The sequence below is a fragment of the Rhinatrema bivittatum genome, chromosome 3, assembly GCF_901001135.1.
Source record: "Rhinatrema bivittatum chromosome 3, aRhiBiv1.1, whole genome shotgun sequence".
Lineage (NCBI taxonomy): Eukaryota > Metazoa > Chordata > Amphibia > Gymnophiona > Rhinatrematidae > Rhinatrema > Rhinatrema bivittatum.
The window spans coordinates 410,463,544-410,486,299 of record NC_042617.1 but is presented as its reverse complement, the minus strand read 5'-3'; the positions used below and the strand labels follow the sequence as shown (position 1 = coordinate 410,486,299).

At 45.2% G+C, this 22,756-nt stretch overlaps 1 protein-coding gene across 1 annotated transcript in view; it reads left to right on the top strand.

Annotated features, from left to right (window-relative positions):
• ZNF451 (zinc finger protein 451) overlaps positions 1-22,756 on the top strand; it is a 347,114-nt gene that overhangs the window by 168,183 nt on the left and 156,175 nt on the right. Inside the window, 2 exon segments of the mRNA XM_029595684.1 lie at positions 931-1,092; positions 19,162-19,292. Coding sequence (XP_029451544.1) covers positions 931-1,092; positions 19,162-19,292 — 293 coding nt within the window.

Genomic DNA, 22,756 nt, shown 5'->3' with positions numbered 1-22,756 from the left:
AATAGAATTTAAGAATAGAATAGACATTTAAGATCAATGGACAAAAATCTTCTAGACATTCCTTCACCTCGACAGGCCTGCCTTGACATCACCAGAAAAAGAGCATTCTCAGTCATAGGTCCCATTCTGTGGAACGCATTACCAGACTCCATCAGATCCATATCCAATTCCAAGCATTTCAAAAAGTCCTTAAAAACACACCTATTTCAAACTGCATTCCATATATCACTTACCAAATAATACATTCCACTTTTCCCACTATCATGAATTAGTTTGGCACCTTGTTTTAGCTTTTACTTACTGATTTGTTTTATATTAATCAATTTTATTTTAAATAATTATTATTTTATATTGATGAAATTTTTGTAACCTTATGTTTTTTATAATTTTTTATGCTTTTTTAATTTTCTTAATTCTTAATTTTTTCTCTGTTTATGTTTATTTTATTCAATTATGTAAACCGTTTTGACCAAACATCATTTGTAAAGACGGTATAGAAACACTATTAAATAAATAAATAAATAAATTTAGAAAATATTACATTTTTTGGAGTTCCTTACTACTATTTTTAAAAGAACATGAAAGCAAGGAAGTAGTACAGCACATTAAAATATTCATTACAGGAAATAGGAAGGAAATTGTTATCCATAGGAGGAAAAGTATTCTGCTGAACTTGAGACAGTTTAACTTTTTATTGCCTGCTTTTACTAACATATTAACTTAAATAGCTGTGATACCTTTTAAGGCAGCAATTTTCTTCCAAAAATGGATGCACATTTGTCAGATACTGAATAACAAATTGTTCCACGCATCAAGGTAATAGACTTAAGATAGTAAATTTGTACCAGAGTTTCTAGTAAGCTATGCTAGGAGATATAAAAAATTTGACATGCAAAGTGCTTTTTTTAATGTTGCCTTTGTATACCCCAGACGAAATGGAGGATGAATCGAAAGAAAACAGTGAGCTTCCAGATTTGGACCTCCTCCGTACCATGACCCACATTGTGTTTGTAGATTTGGACAACTGGGCAAATTTTTTCACTCGCCTGCCAGGACATCTGAACCAAGGAACATTTGTTTGGGGCTTTAAAGGTAAGGTTCAGAAAGGCAAATCACAGTGATAATGTATATTCCATCTCGCTTCTCCAAACATGTTAGATCAGACTTTCCCAAACCTGTCCTGACTCCACAGTTAGTTGGATTTTGAGGACAATGAATGGACATGTGATAAAAAAAATACACTTGAGACTCCTAAGTGCAAACTTATCTCATGCTTATTCATTGTGGATATCCTCAAAACCCAATTGGCTGTAGAGTCTCTAGGAAAGAATTGGGAAGCCCTGTGTTAGATGTTAGATGCTTATTCATTAGGAGATTTCAAGCAGTTTGTTAATGATGTGGAGCATTTATTGGGAAATTTTCCTTCCACGAGGTCAATAAATCCAGCAGCTGCCAACACCAGAGGATAATACTGCTATTGTAAACTAAAATGAGTATGAAGAAAAGGAGATTAAGTAGTAGTAATAGTAGATTTAGTGGCATATACTTTTGGACACAGTTTGATCTGGAGATTTAGGATTAGTTACACAGTCACTGACATTAATGGGCCCAGAAGATGACCATTTCTATGAAGCAGAGATGAGGATTTCTGATCTGCGAGTGCTGCAAACAGGTGTGGTTTTCAGAATAGAGTAATAAGAACATAAGAAAATGCCATATTGGGTCAGACCCAAGGGTCCATCAAGCCCAGCATCCTGTTTCCAACAGTGGCCAATCCAGGCCATAAGAACCTGGCAAGTATCCAAAAACTAAGTCTATTCCATGTTACCATTGCTAACGGCAGTGGCTATTCTCTAAGTGAACTTAATAGCAGGTAATGGACTTCTCTTCCAAGAACTTATCCAATCCTTTTTTAAACACAGCTATACTAACTGCACTAACCACATTCTCTGGCAACAAATTCCAGAGTTTAATTGTGCGTTGAGTAAAAAAGAACTTTCTCCGATTAGTTTTAAATGTGCCCCATGCTAACTTCATGGAGTGCCCCCTAGTCTTTCTACTATCCGAAAGAGTAAATAACCGATTCACATCTACCCGTTCTAGACCTCTCATGATTTTAAACACCTCTATCTTATCCCCCCTCAGTCGTCTCTTCTCCAAGCTGAAAAGTCCTAACCTCTTTAGTCTTTCCTCATAGGGGAGTTGTTCCATTCCCCTTATCATTTTGGTAGCCCTTCTCTGTACCTTCTCCATTGCAATTATATCTTTTTTGAGATGCGGCGACCAGAATTGTACACAGTATTCAAGGTGTGGTCTCACCATGGAGCGGTACAGAGGCATTATGACATTTTCCGTTTTATTCACCATTCCTTTTCTAATAATTCCCAACATTCTGTTTGCTTTTTTGACTGCTGCAGCACACTGTACCGACGATTTCAATGTGTTATCCACTATGACACCTAGATCTCTTTCTTGGGTTGTAGCACCTAATATGGAACCCAACATTGTGTAATTATAGCATGGGTTATTTTTTCCTATATGCATCACCTTGCACTTATCCACATTAAATTTCATCTGCCATTTGGATGCCCAATTTTCCAGTCTCACAAGGTCTTCCTGCAATTTATCACAATCTGCTTGTGATTTAACTACTCTGAACAATTATGTGTCATCTGCAAATTTGATTTTCTCACTCGTCGTATTTCTTTCCAAATCATTTATAAATATATTGAAAAGTAAGGGTCCCAATACAGATCCCTGAGGCACTCCACTGTCCACTCCCTTCCACTGAGAAAATTGCCCATTTAATCCTACTCTCTGTTTCCTGTCTTTTAGCCAGTTTGCAATCCACGAAAGGACATCGCCACCTATCCCTTGACTTTTTACTTTTCCTAGAAGCCTCTCATGAGGAACTTTGTCAAAAGCCTTCTGAAAATCCAAGTATACTATATCTACCGGTTCACCTTTATCCACATGTTTATTAACTCCTTCAAAAAAGTGAAGCAGATTTGTGAGGCAAGACTTGCCTTGGGTAAAGCCATGCTGACTTTGTTCCATTAAACCATGTCTTTCTATATGTTCTGTGATTTTGATGTTTAGAACACTTTCCACTATTTTTCCTGGCACTGAAGTCAAGCTAACCGGTCTGTAGTTTCCCGGATCGCCCCTGGAGCCCTTTTTAAATATTGGGGTTACATTTGCTATCCTCCAGTCTTCAGGTACAATGGATGATTTTAATGATAAGTTACAAATTTTTACTAATAGGTCTGAAATTTCATTTTTTAGTTCCTTCAGAACTCTGGGGTGTATACCATCCGGTCCGGGTGATTTACTACTCTTCAGTTTGTCAATCAGGTCTACCACATCTTCTAGGTTCACTGTGATTTGATTCAGTCCATTTGAATCATTACCCATGAAAACCTTCTCCATTACGGATACCTCCCCAACATCCTCTTCAGTAAACACCGAAGCAAAGAAATCATTTAATCTTTCCGCGATGGCCTTATCTTCTCTAAGTGCCCCTTTAACCCCTCAATCATCTAACGGTCCAACTGACTCCCTCACAGGCTTTCTGCTTCGGATATATTTTAAAAAGTTTTTACTGTGAGTTTTTGCCTCTACAGCCAACTTCTTTTCAAATTCTCTCTTAGCCTGTCTTATCAATGTCTTACATTTAACTTGCCAATGTTTATGCTTTATCCTATTTTCTTCTGTTGGATCCTTCTTCCAATTTTTGAATGAAGATCTTTTGGCTAAAATAGCTTCTTTCACCTCCCCTTTTAACCATGCCGGTAATCGTTTTGCCTTCTTTCCACCTTTCTTAATGTGTGGAATACATCTGGACTGTGCTTCTAGAATGGTATTTTTTAACAATGACCACGCCTCTTGGACATTTTTTACTTTTGTAGCTGCTCCTTTCAGTTTTTTTCTAACAATTTTTCTCATTTTATCAAAGTTTCCCTTTTGAAAGTTTAGCACGAGAGCCTTGGATTTGCACACTGTTCCTTTTCCAGTCATTAAATCAAATTTGATCATATTATGATCACTATTGCCAAGCAGCCCCACCACTGTTACCTCTCTCACCAGGTCCTGTGCTCCACTGAGAATTAGATCTAAAATTGCTCCCTCTCTCGTCGGTTCCTGAACCAATTGCTCCATAAAGCTATCATTTATTCCATCCAGGAACGTTATCTCTCTAGCATGACCCGATGATACATTTACCCAGTCTATATTGGGGTAATTGAAGTCTCCCATTATTACTGCACTACCAATTTGGTTAGCTTCCCTAATTTCTCTTAGCATTTCACTGTCCATCTCACCATCTTGACCAGGTGGACGGTAGTATACCCCTATCACTGTAGTCTTCCCTGACACACAAGGGATTTCTACCCATAAAGATTCAATTTATGTAAATTATGCAAATAAACCTGGTTCTTGGACCAGATGCTTACAGATATGCATATTAGTTGTTGAAATACTGAAAACCAGACCTGTTTGAAGTAGCTGCAAAACTAAAGCTCTACAGCTAATTCAGTCTTCCTTCAAGGTTACATTTACTTATTATATTACAATATGTTTTCAATGTATATACTATCCTCCTCCATAGGGACCCAGGACAGCTAACAGCATAATAAGATTGGCATAATCAATTCATAAAAATGCAGTAATATTTAATAACAGCAAAGTGTGCAAGATAATAATCTATCACGTCCTCACTCTCTCTCACAGGAACAACTAAGCCAATATCATTACCACTACACCACTCCCTAAAAAACAATCCTAGCCCTCCTGACATTAATGAAAGTGCAGGACCAAATGGAGTAGGAATGGCCAAAATAACAAATATTGACAACAGCACCCGGGGAGGAGTGGGGGAGAAGGAAAGGAAGAGAATGCAGATGGGAAGAAGTTGCCCTATCCCCTAATATCCTCAACATATATCTTGCCAGAATGGAAATGGTGCAAGTTCCCAGTCTCTCCTAGTTGCTATCAAAGGAGTTCCCAAAGGCTAGAGGATGAGAAGAAATAAAAAAGCTTAGGAGTAACCTGCACGGAGCGGCAGTTACTACCTTGGGAAGCTTGCTGGGCAGACTAGATGGACCATTTTGGTCTTTTTCTGCCGTCATTACTATGCTACTATGTTTGTTTTGCCCCTTCAGGAGCAGCCCAGCCCCTCACAGAGGGCTTGGCAATGACGATAGCAGGGGGTGGGGGAGTGCAAGGCCAAGGCTCAAACAGTAACCAACAGGACAATGTTCCCAGCCAAGGATGGGTGTTGTCATCACATGAGGGGACCTAGATGGCAAAATGCCGCCAAGTCAGCTTCAGCAACTCCCTGCAGATGGTGCTTCCCCCACCCTCAATGGGACTCCTTTTGTGGATGGCCCAGTAATGACAACATACTTGCCAGGTTCTTATAGCCTGGATTGGCCACTGTTGGAAACAGGATGCTGGGCTTGATGGACCCTTGGTCTGACCCAGTATGGCATGTTCTTATGTTCTTATTAACATAATTATTTCAGAGCTTTACAACAAATTACATACAAGTGTTAAAAATCTTTTCCCCCAGAGAACTTACAGTATGAGTGTACAGCTGCAGTCAGAAAAAAACAATATTAGGAATTATTTGGAAAGGAATAAAAATAAAAGTGAGACTATCATAATGCCTATCTATAGATATATGATGCAACAGCACCTTCAATATTATTTCCAGTTCTGATTCCCCCCATCTCAACAAAAGATATAGCAGAAGTAGAAAAGGTACAGAGAAGAGAGACCAAAATGATAAAGGGGATGAAATGGCTCCCTTATGAGGAAACGCTAAAGAGGTTAGGGCTTGTCAGCTTAGAGAAGAGATGACTGAGGAGATGTAATAGAAGTTTATAAAATTATGAGAGGTATGTACAGATTAATAAGGAGTAGGTGTTGAAGCTTTCAGATAGGATTAGCACTAGGGAGCACTCCTTGACGCTAACTGATATAAGAATTGGTGTGGAATTTGTTGCTTTAGGAGGTGTCAAAGTTAATAATATAGCAAGATTTCAAAAGGTGGGCAAGCTGGTGAAGAATAGGTCCATTAATAATTATTAGTCAGGTAGATGTGGGTTATAACTGGGGAATGAGCAACATGGAAGAGATTTTCCCATTAAGGTCTTCCAGGTATTTCCGAGTGACCTTAATTGGTTACTGTTGGAGACAGGATGCTAGACTTCTCTGCACTTTCTCCAGTGCAGCTATATAGCAGAGTGCTACAACCCAGGGAAACCAGAGTTCAAATCTCATTGCCGCTCCTTGTAAGCTTGGGCATGTCACCTTATCCTCCATTGCCTCAAGTACAAACTTACAGGGTCATTCATCAAACCATTTTATGGCCTTATTGTGTGCATTAGGGCCTTATTGCGTGCAGTACAATTCAGATTAGGAGAAGGGGGAGGAGTGTGGGCGGGGTTTGCATGGGGTTATGTCCTGGCAGCACTGCGGGCGATAATGATTTGCACATTATCGCCGGCAGCACTGCGGGAAATAATTACACCTTTTCCCGTGGCACTATGGGTGCGAAAATTTGCGGCCTAGCCGCAAGCACAGCAGGCAAAAATGCACCGCCACGATGCAGCCAGCTGCACAATTCGCTCTGCCCCTTTTTTTTTTTAGCGCGACAAGGCCATAGCTTGTATGTGATCTGGGGATAAGGAAATACCTGCAATACCTGAATGTAATCCGCTTTGAAGTGCCGAAAAGTGGAATATAAATCAAATAGGCAGATTATAGCCCCACCCTTCAGCATCCCAAAGATCCCTTCTGTGCAACAGTGAAACAACCAATAGCCAAAAATCCATGAGCAGTAATTGGGCCTCCTCCAGCAACCAAATTAAAGATCTGTCAATCCTTTTTCAAACCGTGCCACTGCCCCAACATGCCTCACTCAAGCACTAGCTGCACAAGCGATGCCATGATCAGGCCTTCCCATCTGCATAATGGTTCTCGCCCTCGATATCGGGCCCATCAAGTCATCAGCAAAAATATCAAATCATATAATAAACCCACGTTTTGATACAAAGGCCAATGATTATTCAAGCACTAAAGTGGTTGCAACAACAACCCTCATATACAACCCACAATGTATGCGTTCTTCAATGGGTCAATACAGAGGTTAGGGCTTGTCAGTTTAGAGAAGAGATGACTGTGGGATTAAACGACTGTGGGATTAGACTGTGGGATTAAACGCCCACCTTAAAGTGAATTTTTTGGGCGTTTAATCCCACAGTCATTTAAGAGAAGAAATATTGACCCATTGAAGAACGCATACATTGTGGGTTGTATATGAGGGTGGTTGTTGCAACCACTTTAGTGCTTGAATAATCATTGGCTTTTGTATCAAAACGTGGTTTATTATATGATTTGATTGTTATACTCCTACCACTTTTTAGTTCTAGTTATTTATAAATTTAGTGTTAAAAATCAGCAAAAATATGCCACAGGGAACATCCGGTAGGAAGTGACATGTCAGAGAGTGCAGAAATAACCTGAAAAAGGTATGAAAAAAAAATCAAACAATAAAGGCTTTTATCCCAGGAGACAAACGGATTAGACAGCCATCTTGGATTTGGCTCTCTCACTTTTTATTTTCTGAATACAATACTGTTGACTATCTGGAAGAAGTAAGTAGAGGGAGAGGAAGGAGAATTATTTTATTTAAATAAGAGTAACTTTTATTTTTAGGAAATTTTCTTAAACTGGATAGTTACTTTCTCACAGGACAAGCAGGATGGTAGTCCTCACAAATGGGTGACATCATCAGGATGGAGCCCAATCACGGAAAACTTCTGTCAAAGTTTCCAGAACTTTGACTGGCCCCTACTGGGCATGCCCAACATGGCACTAACCCTGCAGCCAGCAGGGGTCCCCTTTCAGTCTTCTTTTTTCCGCACAGCAGTAGCCTTGCGGTTTAGGAGCTCTGAAGAGATTCCTGACAGGAATTTTCCTCACGGACTTAATTAAAATTAAATTGCCCCACAGGGGTCCCTCCTCTAACTTTCTCAGGCCTCGGTTAAGTTTTTCACCATTTTTCGTCGATTACCGTCGAGTTTGGCCCTTACGGCCTACTGGCCTTCAACCGTACCGCGGCTCGATTTTTTTCTATGGCCATGGCATCGGGTTTTTGTCGGTGCCCGGACTGTACTCACACCATGTCTATCACAGACCCTCATGGAATCTGTGTAATGTGTTTAGGCCGTGAGCATGATGTCCTGACTTGCACCAAATGTGCCCTTATGACACCAAAAAGTCGCAAAGCCAGAATGGAGAAGATGGGACTCCTTTTCCATGCTCACATCCTGACGCCGTCCATCGCATCGACGTCATCAGAACCGGCACCGTCGAAGTCGCACCACCATCGACAATCGTACGGTGACTGCCCGCCATCGACGTCTCCACGGCCATCGACTCCGATTTCTCCCCCTCAAGATCGAGGGGATCATAGGGAGAAACATCGCCATCGGCATCGTAAGTCTCGGACCATCGAGGGAGCGAAATCATCGACCTCGTCACCGTCCGAGCCACCATCGAAGAAGCCCCGTCCAGGAACGGCACCGACCACTCCTGCGACCGGGACATCGAGGCCACCCTTACCCGATCGGGGTTTGGGAGTCGCGATTCCGCCTGTAAAGGTGGTCCCTCCGACTGTGCCTCAGCCTCCCTCTTCCGTCATGGAGCCGGGGCTGATTGCCCCAGGTCTCCGGGAAGAACTGGACCGGCTGGTCCAGGAGGCCATCTACAAGGCGATGCAACGACTCCAGGTTCCTCCGGCACCGGCACCGAGAGTGGAACCAGTCACCGACCCGATTCCAGCAGCGCTGGCACCGCTGCTATCCCAGATAGAGGCGCTCATAACTGCCCTTCCACCGGTGATTCCTGGGTCTCCGATGGCTCCGGTGCACTCCCCGATGACAGCTTCATCGGGAGGAGAAACACCGTTCCGCATTCCTCCTTCGGGGGTATTGCCTCAGCCATCGATGCCATGTCGTCCCTTGCCACCAATTCATTTATTGGGGGCGATACGCACATCGGCGCCATCGATGCCTTCGATGCCGGCAATGATGCCCCTTAGGGCGTCCTCGGTGCCCCCAGTGATTCCTTCGATTTTCTCGGAGCCTCAGCCAGGCCCTTTGGGTATCCAACCCCCTTCTCGTCCTATAGGTCAGCCTGCTGACCCTTATGACACCTGGGGTGATGATACTTCCACAGACACCAATGATTTACCTTCACCTCCTTCTCCTACGGAAAGTAGAAAGCATTCTCCTCCAGAGGACCTCTCTTTCATAAATTTTGTGAAGGAAATGTCGGAATTGGTTCCTTTTCAACTTCAGACGGAGCAAGATGATAGGCACCAGATGATGGAGCTTCTCCAATTCCTGAATGCCCCTAAAGTGATCACTTCTATTCCCATTCATCAAGTTCTTCTTAACCTCCTCAAAAAGAAGTGGGAAAACCCTGGATCCATTGCCCCAGTACACAGAAAAGCTGACACTACTTATCTAGTACAGTCAGCCCCTGGCTTTCAAAAATCTCAGCTTGACCACCACTCAGTTGTGGTAGAATCAGCTCAAAAGAAAGCAAAAAGGACGAAGCCACACTCCTCTACCCCTCCTGTCAAGGAACACAAGTTCCTAGACAATATTGGCCGACGAGTGTTCCAAGGGGCCATGCTCATCTCCAGAATTGCTTCTTACCAGCTGTACATGACCCAATACAATAGGGTCATTTTCAAGCAAATACAGGACTTCTCTGAAACCCTGCCTGACCAATTCCAAGAACATCTTCAAACCCTAGTCAACAAAGGGTTTGAGGCAGGAAAGCATGAGATACGAACAGCTTACGATATCTTCAACACCTCCACTAGAGTGTCTGCAGCTGCCATTTCTGCAAGACGCTGGGCCTGGCTCAAGTCTTCTGACCTTCGCCCAGAAGTACAAGACAGGCTCTCTGACCTGCCCTGTATAGGAGATAATCTATTCAGTGAACAGATTCAGCAAATAGTGGCTGAGTTAAAGGACCATCATGAGACCCTCAAACAGCTCTCATCGATACCTTCTGACTTCCCTTCTAGACAGCCCTTCAAGAAGGACTCTAAGAAGTCATTCTTCCGCCCAAGGATGTACTATCCCCCACCAACAAGATCCCGAGTTACGAGGCCTTATCAAAAATCTCAGCCTCGCCAGCCCCGGAAGCAAAAGCCACAAGCAGCTCCCCAGCCGGGGCCTGCTTCAGGTTTTTGACTTTCACTTGGAGAGCAGCAGCCTGATCCCTCTGCCACGCATACCAGTGGGAGGTCGGTTATGCCACTTTCATGGACTGTGGCAATCAATCACAACCAACCAATGGGTGCTAGCAATCATTGCTCAGGGTTACCACCTGAACTTTCTGGCTCTTCCACCGGACTCCCCACCTCTACAAGCGTGGAGAGTAACAGACCACTCTGTCCTTCTGGAACAGGAGGTTTCCCTTCTTCTCCAGTCAAGGGCAATAGAACCGGTTCCTCTTTCACAACAAGGCCTAGGGTTCTATTCCCGGTACTTTTTGATCCCCAAAAAATCCAGGGGGCTTTGCCCAATTCTGGACCTGTGTGCCCTCAACAAGTACCTCCAGCGGGAAAAGTTCAAGATGGTAACCTTAGGCTCGCTTCTACCTCTTCTGCAAAGAGGAGACTGACTCTGCTCTCTGGACCTCCAGGACGCATACACCCACATTGCGATAGCTCCAGCTCATCGCAAGTACCTCCGGTTTTTAGTAGGCCCAAGGCACTATCAATACCGGGTGCTTCCATTCGGCCTAGCATTGGCACCATGAGTCTTTACCAAATGTCTCGTAGTTGTCGCAGCCTTTCTCAGGAAAGGTGGTGTTCACGTCTACCCCTATTTAGACGACTGGTTAATCAGGGCCCCAACCCAGCAAGCCGCTCGATCGTCCCTGGATTTGACCCTACACACTCTAATTTCTCTAGGATTTCTTGTCAATTACGAGAAATCCTATTTAGTCCCATCTCAAACCTTGTCTTTCATTGGGGCAGACTTGGACACCTTACAGGCAAAAGCCTTTCTACCTCAACGAGTGCAAACCCTCGTGTCTCTTGCCCACCAGTTGCAGTCTCAGTATACAACAACAGCTCGGCAATTCCTTGTCCTTCTCGGACACATGGCATCCTCAGTCCATCTCACACCGATGGCCCGCCTGGCCATGAGAGTTATGCATTGGACTCTGAGGTCACAATGGATTCAAGCGACTCAGCCTCTGTCAACCATTGTTCTCATCACCGAAGCACTCCGTCTGTCTCTCACCTGGTAGAAAGATCAGAACAATCTCCTCCAGGGACTGCCTTTTCATCTACCAGATCCTCAACTCATTCTCACCGCTGATGCTTCCAACCTCGGCTGGGGAGCTCATGTGAACGATCTACAGATACAAGGATCTTGGTCTCCAGAGGAAGCCAAACACCAGATAAATTTCCTGGAGCTTCGAGCAATGCGATATGCTCTCAGAGCTTTTCAAGATTGCCTATCAAATCACGTCATCCTGATTCAGACGGACAATCGGGTGGCCATGTGGTACATCAACAGACAGGGAGGCACAGGCTCCTTCCTTCTGTGTCAGGAAGCTGCGCAGATTTGGGCGGAAGCGCTCTCCCGCTCGATGTACCTCAGGGCCACCTACTTGCTGGGAGTGCACAATGTCTTGGCAGACAAACTGAGTCGTGTCTTCCAACCGCACGAGTGGTCGCTCAATCCCTCGGTAGCGACCTCCCTCTTCCAGCAATGGGGTTATCCCCAAATGGACCACTTTGCGTCCCCTCAGAACCACAAAGTGGACAATTACTGCTCCCTCATTCGGAGAGAGCGCTATCAGCCCAGAGATGCATTCTCCCTCTCATGGACAGCCGGTCTGCTTTATGCATTCCCTCCACTTCCTCTTCTCTCGAAGACTCTCGTGAAGTTACGTCAGGACAAGGGAACCATGTTCCTGATAGCACCTTACTGGCCACGCCAAGTGTGGTTTCCCATACTTCAGGATCTCTCCATCCGCACATTCCCTTGGGAAAGGACCCGCTTCTGATCACTCAGAACGATGGATGTCTACGCCATCCCAATCTTCAAGCCTTGTCCCTGACAGCATGGATGTCGAAAGGTTAATCCTTCAGCCGCTTAACCTTTCAGATTCGGTTTCTCGTGTCCTGATTGCTTCACGGAAGCCTTCCACGAGAAAATCTTATTCCTATAAATGGAAAAGGTATACATCATGGTGTTCTTCACAGTCCCTTGATCCCTTTTCCTGTCCAATCCCAAGATTCTTGAACTATCTCTGGCATTTATCGGAATCAGGTCTAAAGACCTCTTCAATCAGAATGCATGTCAGTGTGGTAGCCGCCTTCCATAAAGGTGTTGGGGATGTCCCTATATCGGTACAACCCCTCGTAACACGCTTTCTTAAAGGCTTGCTCCATATCAAGCCACCTTTACGTTCTCCGGCCCCTTCTTGGGACCTTAATCTGGTTCTCGGTCGGCTCATGAAACCTCCATTCGAGCCTCTTCACTCCTGTGACCTAAAGTATCTCACATGGAAAGTGATTTTCCTTTTAGCTATCACTTCAGCTTGCAGGGTTAGTGAGTTACAGGCCCTAGTTACCTATCCGCCTTACACTAAACTCCTGCAGGACTGGGCGGTACTCCGCACTCACCCTAAGTTTTTGCCTAAAGTAGTTTCGGAGTTTCACATTAATCAATCCATCATACTACCTATCTTCTTTCCCAGGCCCCACTCCAACCCAGGGGAACAGGCTCTGCATACCCTCGACTGTAAACGGGCTCTAGTGTTCTACCTAGACCATACAGTTGCCCACAGGAAAAGCACTCAGTTATTCGTCTCTTTCCATCCCAACAAATTAGGGCAACCTGTGGGTAAGCAGATTCTCTCCTCCTGGTTGGCGGACTGCATATCTTTTTGCTATCAGCAAGCAGGCATTCCTTTCCAAGACCGTGTTAAAGCATACTCTGTGATGGCCATGGCGACTTCAGTAGGACACCTATGATCGGTGCCACTTCCTGACATTTGCAGGGCTGCCACCTGGAGCTCTCTCCACAGTTTCGCAGCCCACTATTGCTTGGACAAAGCCGGAAGACAGGATTCCATCTTCGGCCAATCTGTCCTGCGTAACCTATTTCCAAAGTGACTTACCAACACCCTTCCACCTGCCCGGTGGGGTTCAGGATGCCCTCTACCAAATTCCACCCCAGTTGTTGTGCCTGTTGCACGCCGTTGGGTGCATTTGGTGCATGTTCGGACATCCTCAGCTCGGTTCTCACCCATATGTGAGGACTACCATCCTGCTTGTCCTGTGAGAAAGCAAATGTTGCTTACCTGTAACAGGTGTTCTCACAGGACAGCAGGATGTTAGTCCTCACGAAACCCGCCCGCCGCCCCGCGGTGTTGGGTTCGTTTTCTTATTTTATTTTTCGGCACTGCCTGTAGCTTTCAAAACAAGACTGAAGGGGGACCCCTGGTGGCTGCAGGGTTAGTGCCATGCTGGGCATGCCCAGTAGGGGCCAGTCAAAGTTCTGGAAACTTTGACAGAAGTTTTCCATGATTGGGCTCCATCCTGATGATGTCACCCATATGTGAGGACTAACATCCTGCTGTCCTGTGAGAACACCTGTTACAGGTAAGCAACATTTGCTTTCTTATGACACAGACCAGTTGCAAGAGTGATCCAGCAGAATGAGAGCCAGTAGAATCCTGTACTCTGACAACACTGAGAACTTTCTGGCACTCAACACCAACAAAACCGAACTACTCATCCTCTCTCCCCCTAACATTCCCACACTCAGCATTTCCTCCCCCTCGCCACCAGGCTGCCCTCCCACCCAATTTGTCCGCAGCCTAGGCATATGGATAGACAACCACTTTAACCTAAAAAAATTCATATCTAACACTATAAAGAGCGGATTCTTCAAACTACACACATTGAAGAGAATCAAACCACTCTTACACACTTCTGATTTCCGAACAGTACTGCAGGCCATGATCCTATCCAAACTGGACTACTGCAACGCTATCCTACTAGGCCTCCCAAAAAATACCCTTCAACCGTTACAGCTCCTACAGAATGCTGCCGCCCGGGAGGGGAAGTGACGTCATCGGGCTGAATGGCCGCTTAAACTGTGAGCTCCTCCATCAGCCGCACTTAATTGCTTCTTTGGGAGACTGTACAAGCCTGAATTTATTTGAAAAGGGTGATAAACTCTGGCGGAATCCTGCAGCATGACGACCAAACGGAAATCGGTGGATTTCCAAAGTTATTCGTACAAAAAAGCGGAGGATCGCAACCGCGACCCCGCAGAGAAATCTGCAGGCTTGACTGCTCAAGATGGCGGGTCGGATTCGGATGACGAGCCTCTTTGCCAAATGGACGCCACTCCGACTCGCTCAGAGTTCAGAGAATGGTTTGGGGTTCTCCGAAAAGACCTCAAATCTTATAAAAAAGAGGTGCAGGAGGTGCTGGGTGAGTTTCGTGAAGAAATGGCTACGCTTGGACGTCGGGTAGACGATATCGATAACAGAACGGAAGCACATGCGGAAACTACAAAGCAACTTCGAGAAGCCTATTCGGCGCTACAGGAGGACAATTATACTATTAAAACCAAATTAGCTGACCTAGAGAATCGGGCTCGCAGGAGTAACCTCCGTTTTCGCGGGTTTCTTGAGTCTCCTGAGAATAGCGATTGCGCTGCTCTGATACAGAGATTCTGCCTGTTCCTCCTGCAGCAAAGCGAGATTTCCACGGGGGAGCAAATGCCCGAGATAAAGTTTGACAGAGCGCACAGGGCCTTGAGAGCGCCCAGCTCCAATCAAGCTCGGGACATTATTGTATGTTTTAATGATTACACGCTCAAGGATAAGATAGCCAATCTAGCTCGCAAACAGATGCGCTGGACCTGGGAAAGTCAGGAGATCTCTGTATATGCGGATCTTTCCCAAGCTACATTACAAAATCGGCAAGACCTGAAGGAGGCCACGGCCTTCCTGCGCAAGGAAGGGATTAAATATCGCTGGCTCCATCCCTTCGGGTTTACGTATTCGAGGGAGGGGGTCTCAGCTCGTATCTTCAACATTGTTGACGCAGCCCAACAACTTGGCAAGCATGGCTTCACTACTCAGGCGCAAATACCATCTTATCCACTGCTTCTCCCTTCCAAAGATGCCAGGCCGAAGTGGCAGAGAGTAGGGGCCAGAAATAGCAGGCTGAAACGTCAATCTGACTCTCAAAGAGCACCGGCAGCACCACCCTGAACAGTCTCGCAGATGCCGCGCTCTTGCGACGTATTCTCTTACCTCAGTACTATGTTTTCATCTGTTCAGAGTTCTCCTGTTATCTATTCGTCTAATGAAGGTTTGTTTTTTTTGTTTTTTTTTCTTTTATGCTTATAGAGGGCCCCTCTTGTCTCCAACTGAGTTGGATGAAGAAGGCTGATTGGGGCTCACACGATGATGTTAATCTCTATTGTTTCCTCCTAGCTTAATAGCTATTTTGATCTGCTTATGGTTCTTGCAGATCATGGGGAATGGGGAGGGATGGGGGGGGATGTCTGTTTTCTAGGGGTACTGCATACACTTTTATATTTTTCAGTACAAGCGGTTTGGAGGGACCACGGAGGAGGGCAGAACTTTAGCGGGTTTACTGGAGTGCACAGTGCGCCAGGTGTCTCAGGGCAGTGCCCCTTGGCGCGGAGGCACAGCCCGGCACTATGGGAGAGCTTTCTAGGTAATCTGGGAACTTCTTTCCAGGCACATGTCTTCCTTTCGGGCGGTGTCCCTTAATGTTAAGGGACTTAATTCTCCATTTAAACGACATTCTCTATTTAAGGAGTTGACCACCCTAAGAGCAGATATAGTCTTTATACAAGAGTCCCATTTAAAGGGCAGGTATGAATCCTTGTTGAAGTCTCACCAATATCCCTTTCAATATTTTTCTCCTTGTACCGGCCTTTACCTATGAGATGTGATTGGCTTGAGTCGGGGCCGCCCGGTCGGTCCCTGGCTTATTGTACAATACCATCTTAATCTGTATGACGCTGCCAGTCTGGTTTTTCACCTGCCTATGTCTCCTTTTTGCCAAGCTCTGGGCAGATTGCCTCCAGGTGCTAAGTAGACTTACCTTACTGCTACAAATAGCCTGACCAGGCTTCTGGTCAATCCTTATCCTCCAGTAGTTATAATGGTTGTTATTTTATTGTTCTTTTTACTTTATCCTCCGCATTTGTATTGTGTACTGTATGCTAGGGGGGAGGGGGGAGGGTAGGGGGGTGGGTGGGACGGTGGGTCTCTAACGAAATGGTGCCATACCCTGGCATTTTCTTTTCGATGATGTTGAATGTTGTTTATATTTGACACCAATAAAAATGTTTACACAAAAAAAAAGAATGCTGCCGCCCGTATTCTCACAAATACTCACCGTCATGACCACATCACCCCAGTTCTTCAATCCCTACACTGGCTCCCAGTAAACTCCAGGATAATCTACAAATCCCTCACCCTCATACACAAAGCCATTCACAACCAAAACATGCACTGGTTCCCTGAATATCTCCACCTCCACAACACAACCAGACCAACTAGAAAACAGCACCGAGCCAAACTCCTGACACCCTCCCCTAAATTCATCAAACATGCCACGATCAGAGAAAGATCATTCATTATAGCAGGCACTTCCCACTGGAACAAAATGCAACCCCACCTACGCCAGGAACCTTGCCATAAAAAATTCAAACAGAATCTGAAAACCTGGCTCTTCAAATTAGCATACCCCGACTAACCAACCACGCCTAAAGATACATACCCACCCCTCTTACACCTTCCGACTGACAAACCTCTACTAAACTTGACGACCCCCCCTCATGCCCGCCCTCTCCAACATCCCTGTTCCCTTCCTTCCACCCTCCCCTCATCCTCCTCCCCTCTCGCCAGCCCCATCTTCCTTCTACCTTTCCATTACCGCCATATACCCTGTTACTACCTTTACATTCCTTCTACCTGTCCATCACCGCCCATATACCCTCTTATCTTGTGAATAGTTAATGAACCTATTCCCTTTTACTTCCCGCAAGAGTTTTTCATGTAACCACCTGATAAACCACCTGTCTCAAGTTGAGTCAGTTGTCATAATGTTTATATATTTTAATTTATTGTAAAGCTAAATAATGTTTTATGTTTATCTATCCTAAATTATTGTAAAGCCTGTTGTTACGTTACGTTACATTGTGAACCGGGGTGATGTTTTTAACGTGCCCCGGTATATAAAAGACTGTTAAATAAATAAATAAATAAATCCCTTACATTCTTTATCTTTAGTGTATGTACACATGCATCCTCTGCAGTATAAGCTTAATATCTGTGCTTCTGGTACTCTACACTACATCTGCTTAGTGCTCTTCAGACTGCTGGTTTGAAATGAAAAGGACACGCTGTTAGCCTCTTTGATCTACAGTGCAGGATTTGAATTCCTGAGAGTTGCATGTGATTACAGATAGCTAATTTGCTAACTGCCAGTGCAGGTTTCTGGAATAATTTGGCTGGCACTGAGTTGTTTAAAATTAGCATTCGTTTCCTTATAGCCCTGACATTAGGAGTTAATCATTTGGCTTATTTTTAGTTAAGTTAAACAGACAAAATTACTTTATTAAGATTTACATATCCAGAAAAAATATAAAAAATCACATATATCAATAATACATATATACACCTATGTAAAATTACAAAAATATACAAAAAATATTTTAACAGTGATAATCACAGACACCTATTCTCACTATTACTCACAGCCAACCATATTCATTTATAAAAGGATATCCAACCTGTGACAAGGAAATAGTTATACAGCATGTACAGTATAAATGTAAAGTTATGATATTTAAGAACATAAGAAATTGCCATGCTGGGTCAGACCAAGGGTCCATCAAGCCCAGCATCCTGTTTCCAACAGAGGCCAAACCAGGCCACAAGAACCTGGTAATTACCCAAACACTAAGAAGATCCCATGCTACTGATGCAATTAATAGCAGTGGCTATTCCCTAAGTAAACTTGATTAATAGCTGTTAATGGACTTCTCCTCCAAGAACTTATCCAAACCTTTTTTGAACCCAGCTACACTAACTGCACTGGTCCTTCAATCAAGTAACCGAGTATGTACTCTGGAGAAAAATTAAGATTTATTTGCAATTTAAAATCTGTGAACAATGACAGTTTTCGTGTTGGAGGGAGAAATATATCAATCCCCCGGAGGAAGCCAATCTGGTGAAACAGCAGGGCCCGTTGTTGGGGTATCTAGAAAGGGATATATAGGAAGAATTTTTTATTATGAAGATATTTGTTTGGTGCGTAGCAGAGTCACAGATTGGATATTCTTTTATAAATGTGTATGGATGGTTGTGAGTGGTAATGAGAATGGGTGTTTGTGATTATCACCATTGTTAATAAAAACCTTTTTTGTATATTTTTGTATTTTTACAAAGGTATATAAATATGTATTATTGATATGTGATTTTTGATATTTTTTCTGGATATGTAAATCATGATAAAGTAATTTTTTTTGTCTGTTTAATTTAGTTCACAGTATGGAATCCTATAAGTAGTTATAACTATGAGTGTTAGGATTTATTTGTAAACTCCAATTTATGATTATTTTTAATTAAAGCTATGGTGGTTATTTTAGGAAGCTCCGCTAGCTCATCTAATTATTTTTATTTCTATTCGTACAAGTTTAGTCAAAATTCAGTCTAATCTGACAGTAACTGAATTGTGATTATATGTTTACACCAGTTCATAAAGTGGCTTTTTTTAAAAACTTCATTTAATAAGACTTCAATCAATAATGCTATTTTAAAATTGTAACTTTTAGAAAGTTTGACTATAGCTCTGAATACTTTTTTCTAACAGTCTTGCCCACTGATAATTCTATTTTTACTTTTTCAAAATAAAGTGAATGCAAACCAACTGTTCAATTTTATTCATTAGGTGACTCCCCCTACATTGTTTACTTGTGGTTTCAGAAGTTTCCTTGGCAAAACTGCAAAATCCATGTAATGAATTTCTTCATCTCTCTTCAATTGAACTCACAGGTGGAAAAACTGGCTGGAAACCTCCAGTGAACTGCCCAGTATTTAAACATCTTGTTAACATTGGCTCCTTCTTCCTCCATCCACAATGCAGTGACAGGAAAGATGCTGCTGACTTTGCAATTTGTATGCATGTAAGTTGGACCGAAACTGCACGTAACTTGTTTTAGATTTATTTTTAGTTACTTTTAACAATGGCTTCTTTAAGGCTTAGAGAATATCAGAAGTTACTACCAGTTTCTAATTTGAAGCAAACATTATTTAGTTTTACTTTTAAAGCGCAGAAACACTTTAGTAAGAATTGTCACTTTCAAAATGTCCTGGCTCTGTATATGAAGTCCTAAACACCAGTGGAATGGTAAATTTTCAGTAGGGCAATATATGGGCATACTTTTCAGCCTACACAAACCCAGTTTATTTTCAAATATGAGGTACCCAAATAGCTTGTACGGGTAAACATACAAGTGTACACTTAACAGGATGTTAAACAGTAGTATTAGCTGCATGCCTACTGTATGTACATTTTTGGAAATGTATCTATGTAGTTTTCAAATGCACATCCTCCTCTTCCCCCCCCCCTTAATATTTAGCCTAAAGTAAATTTTCCTGGCGTGTAGCCAGATGGACTCAGAACGAATGGGTATAGTATCCGCGTGCTAGCAGTTGGAGACGGATCTGACGTCAGCACGGGGTATATATACCCCCACAGGAAGCGTAGCAACTTAGTAATTTCAGTCTCCAAAGCAGTTTGGGAGAGCCTGCATGCTCGCTGAGCGTGATTTCCAAATCTACTTTCTTCTTTCTTTCAACTTCTACCACATCGAGCCCCGCACTCCTGCGGTGATACCCTAAGGTCCCTCCCCCAGTAGAGTTTCCCGGGGTGATTTCCGTGATCACCCGGAGGTCTAAGTCCTCGGTCCGGTGGCCGAATCGCGGCAGGGACATAGCCCCCGGGCGAGGTTCGGGTGAGGCATACGAGGCGCCTCAGTCCCGGCGTGGACGAGGCAGCGGGTGCATATCCTCAAACGCGGCGGTGAAGGTATTGGCCCTCTCCCCTCGCAGCCGGATACCGCCCGGGTTCTAGCCGGGAAGCGCCGAGGATCAGGTAAGGCGTACATCTCTTATTTCTGGTCTCCGAGGTACAGAGGATTGGTGGCGTGGCACGCCGTGGAGGGCGCCATTTTGTGGGCCTTGTTCAGGTATTGAGCGCCCGTAATAGGTGTGGCTCTATTCCTCCTTGTGCGTATATTGCCTTATTGCTGAGAGCGTATTGAATGCCACTGAGCGTGTATTGCTAACCGCTTATTGCTGGGAGCCTATTGAATGCCATTTAGCGTGTATTGCATCCTTTTGAGCGCATACAGCTGCCGCATATTATTATTATTGTGCACCTGTTGTATTACGCACATATTGCTGCCGCATATTATTATTATTGTGTGCCTGTTGTATTAAGCGCATATTGCTGCCGCATATTATTATTATTGTGCGCCTGTTGTATTAAGCGCTTATTGCTGTCGTATATTATTATTATTGTGCGCCTGTTGTATTAGGTGCATATTGCTGCCGCATATTATTCTTATTGTGCCCCTGTTCTATTAAGCATATATTATTGCCGCTTCTCATTCAGCGCATATTTTTCCATGGAACAGAACGCCTCAGCGTCTTCAGCGGCGGTGCCGCCTGCCTCAGGCATTAGAGCCCTTGGCCTCTGCTCTGCATGCCAGCTTAGAGCCACGCACAGTGAAGAGCCAGACTCCCTATGTGCCCAATGTGAGGAGGCCGTGGGACCCTCGGGCCAGGACCAGTCTCAGCCACGATTTGCTGACAGTTCCCCAGGGGCTACCCCGGATTTAGCGGGCAGTCTCGACCAATCGGGAATTCCGGGGGATCTTGTACCCCGGTGATTAGAGGCTGCTTCCATTTCCTGGGTGGATCTTTTTAAGGGGATTCATGCCTTTGTACAGATGCAGGCGGCTTCCCGTCCAGGCCCTGCGGTTCCTGCTGTTCCTGTTGTTCCTGCGGTTGCTGCGGTTCCTGCAGTGGCTGCGCCTGCGGCGGCTGCTGCAGCTGCTGCTGCAGTGGCGGCTCCCGCGGATCCTGTTCCTGGACCCTCACGCCCTTATCGTGAGCGGGTCCTCCCGCCGCTGGACAGTCCAGATCAGTCAGACGAGGAAGTTTCACCTGATGAGTCCGAACTCCCGGACGAGGGGGAACTTCCCCCAGGGATTGAGCCATATAGAACCATGAGGCGGTTCTTCCCTAAGGAGGATCTCTCCGACCTAGTGTCTCAGTGTCTGGCGGAGTTGGATATTACAGGTCCCAGCGCTACGGTACCCTCTGCGCAGAACCCCCTGCTGGAAGGTCTTCGTCCTACAGCCCGCCATTTTCCATTCTTGCAAGCGGCACAACAACTGATAGATTTAGAATGGGTGGCACCAGCGGCTTCCTTTAAAGGGGGCCGGGCCCTGACGGGCATGTACCCATTGGCACCGGCTAACCAGGACCTGCTGGCGTGCCCTCAGGTGTACGCCTTGATTAGCGCTGTGGTCAAGCGCACTACCATTCCAGTTGAAGGGGGGACGGCCCTCAAGGAGCCTCATGACCGGCGACTGGACGCCATTCTGAAACAGACCTTTGAGGTGGCAGCTCTATCTTTGCGGATTGCGACCTGCTGCACAGTGGTGACGCGTGCCTGTTTGTCACAGGTTAGGAACAACGCTCCAGCAGCTGACATGGAGTCAGCTCTTTCGTTCCTCACGGATGCTGCATCAGACCTGGTCCGGACAACAGCTAAGGGGATCTCATCCTCCGTAGCCGCCAGGAGGCAGCTCTGGATCCGGAGATGGTCAGCTGATGCGCCTTCAAAGACCCGCCTCACCAGATTGCCCTTTAAGGGCTCTTTCCTCTTTGGCAGCGACCTTGATAAACTGGCCAGTACATGGGGTGCCTCTCCAGTGCCTAGACTGCCGGAAGATCGGTTCAGAAGGGGCCAGCGCACCTTTCCCAGGCCCTCCAGGGGCAGGAGTTCACAGCGCTTCATTCCTTATAGGGGTCGCTACCAGGCACCACGGCCTCAGGCCAGGAATCAGTCCTTTCGGACCAAGCAGCGCAAGAGGGGAGCGGGCCCGGGCTCAGGTCCCGGCCGCACCTCCCAATGAGAATCCGCCGATTCATCTGGGGGACGGAGCCATAGGGGGCAGGTTAACCCTCTTCTACCCCAGATGGGTCGAGATCATGTCGGACCAGTGGGTCCTCGCCATTATCTGGGAGGGATATTATCTGGACTTTTATCATCTCCCTCCGGACCAGTTTGTGGAATCTGCATGTCCCATACACAAGAAGGCGGCATTGGAAGCTACCCTGGCAAGGCTTCTGTCCTTGAAAGCCATCATCCCAGTACCTGCCTGGGAAGTGAATTCTGGACACTATTCCATTTATTTCATGGTACCCAAGAAAGGGGGCACCTTTCGGCCTGTGCTGGACCTCAAGTCAGTCAGTTGATACTTACGGGTCCCGTGGTTTCGCATGGAGACTCTGCGCTCCGTCAAGGCCGCAGTACAGCCAGGAGAATTCCTCACGGCATTAGACCTGTCAGAGG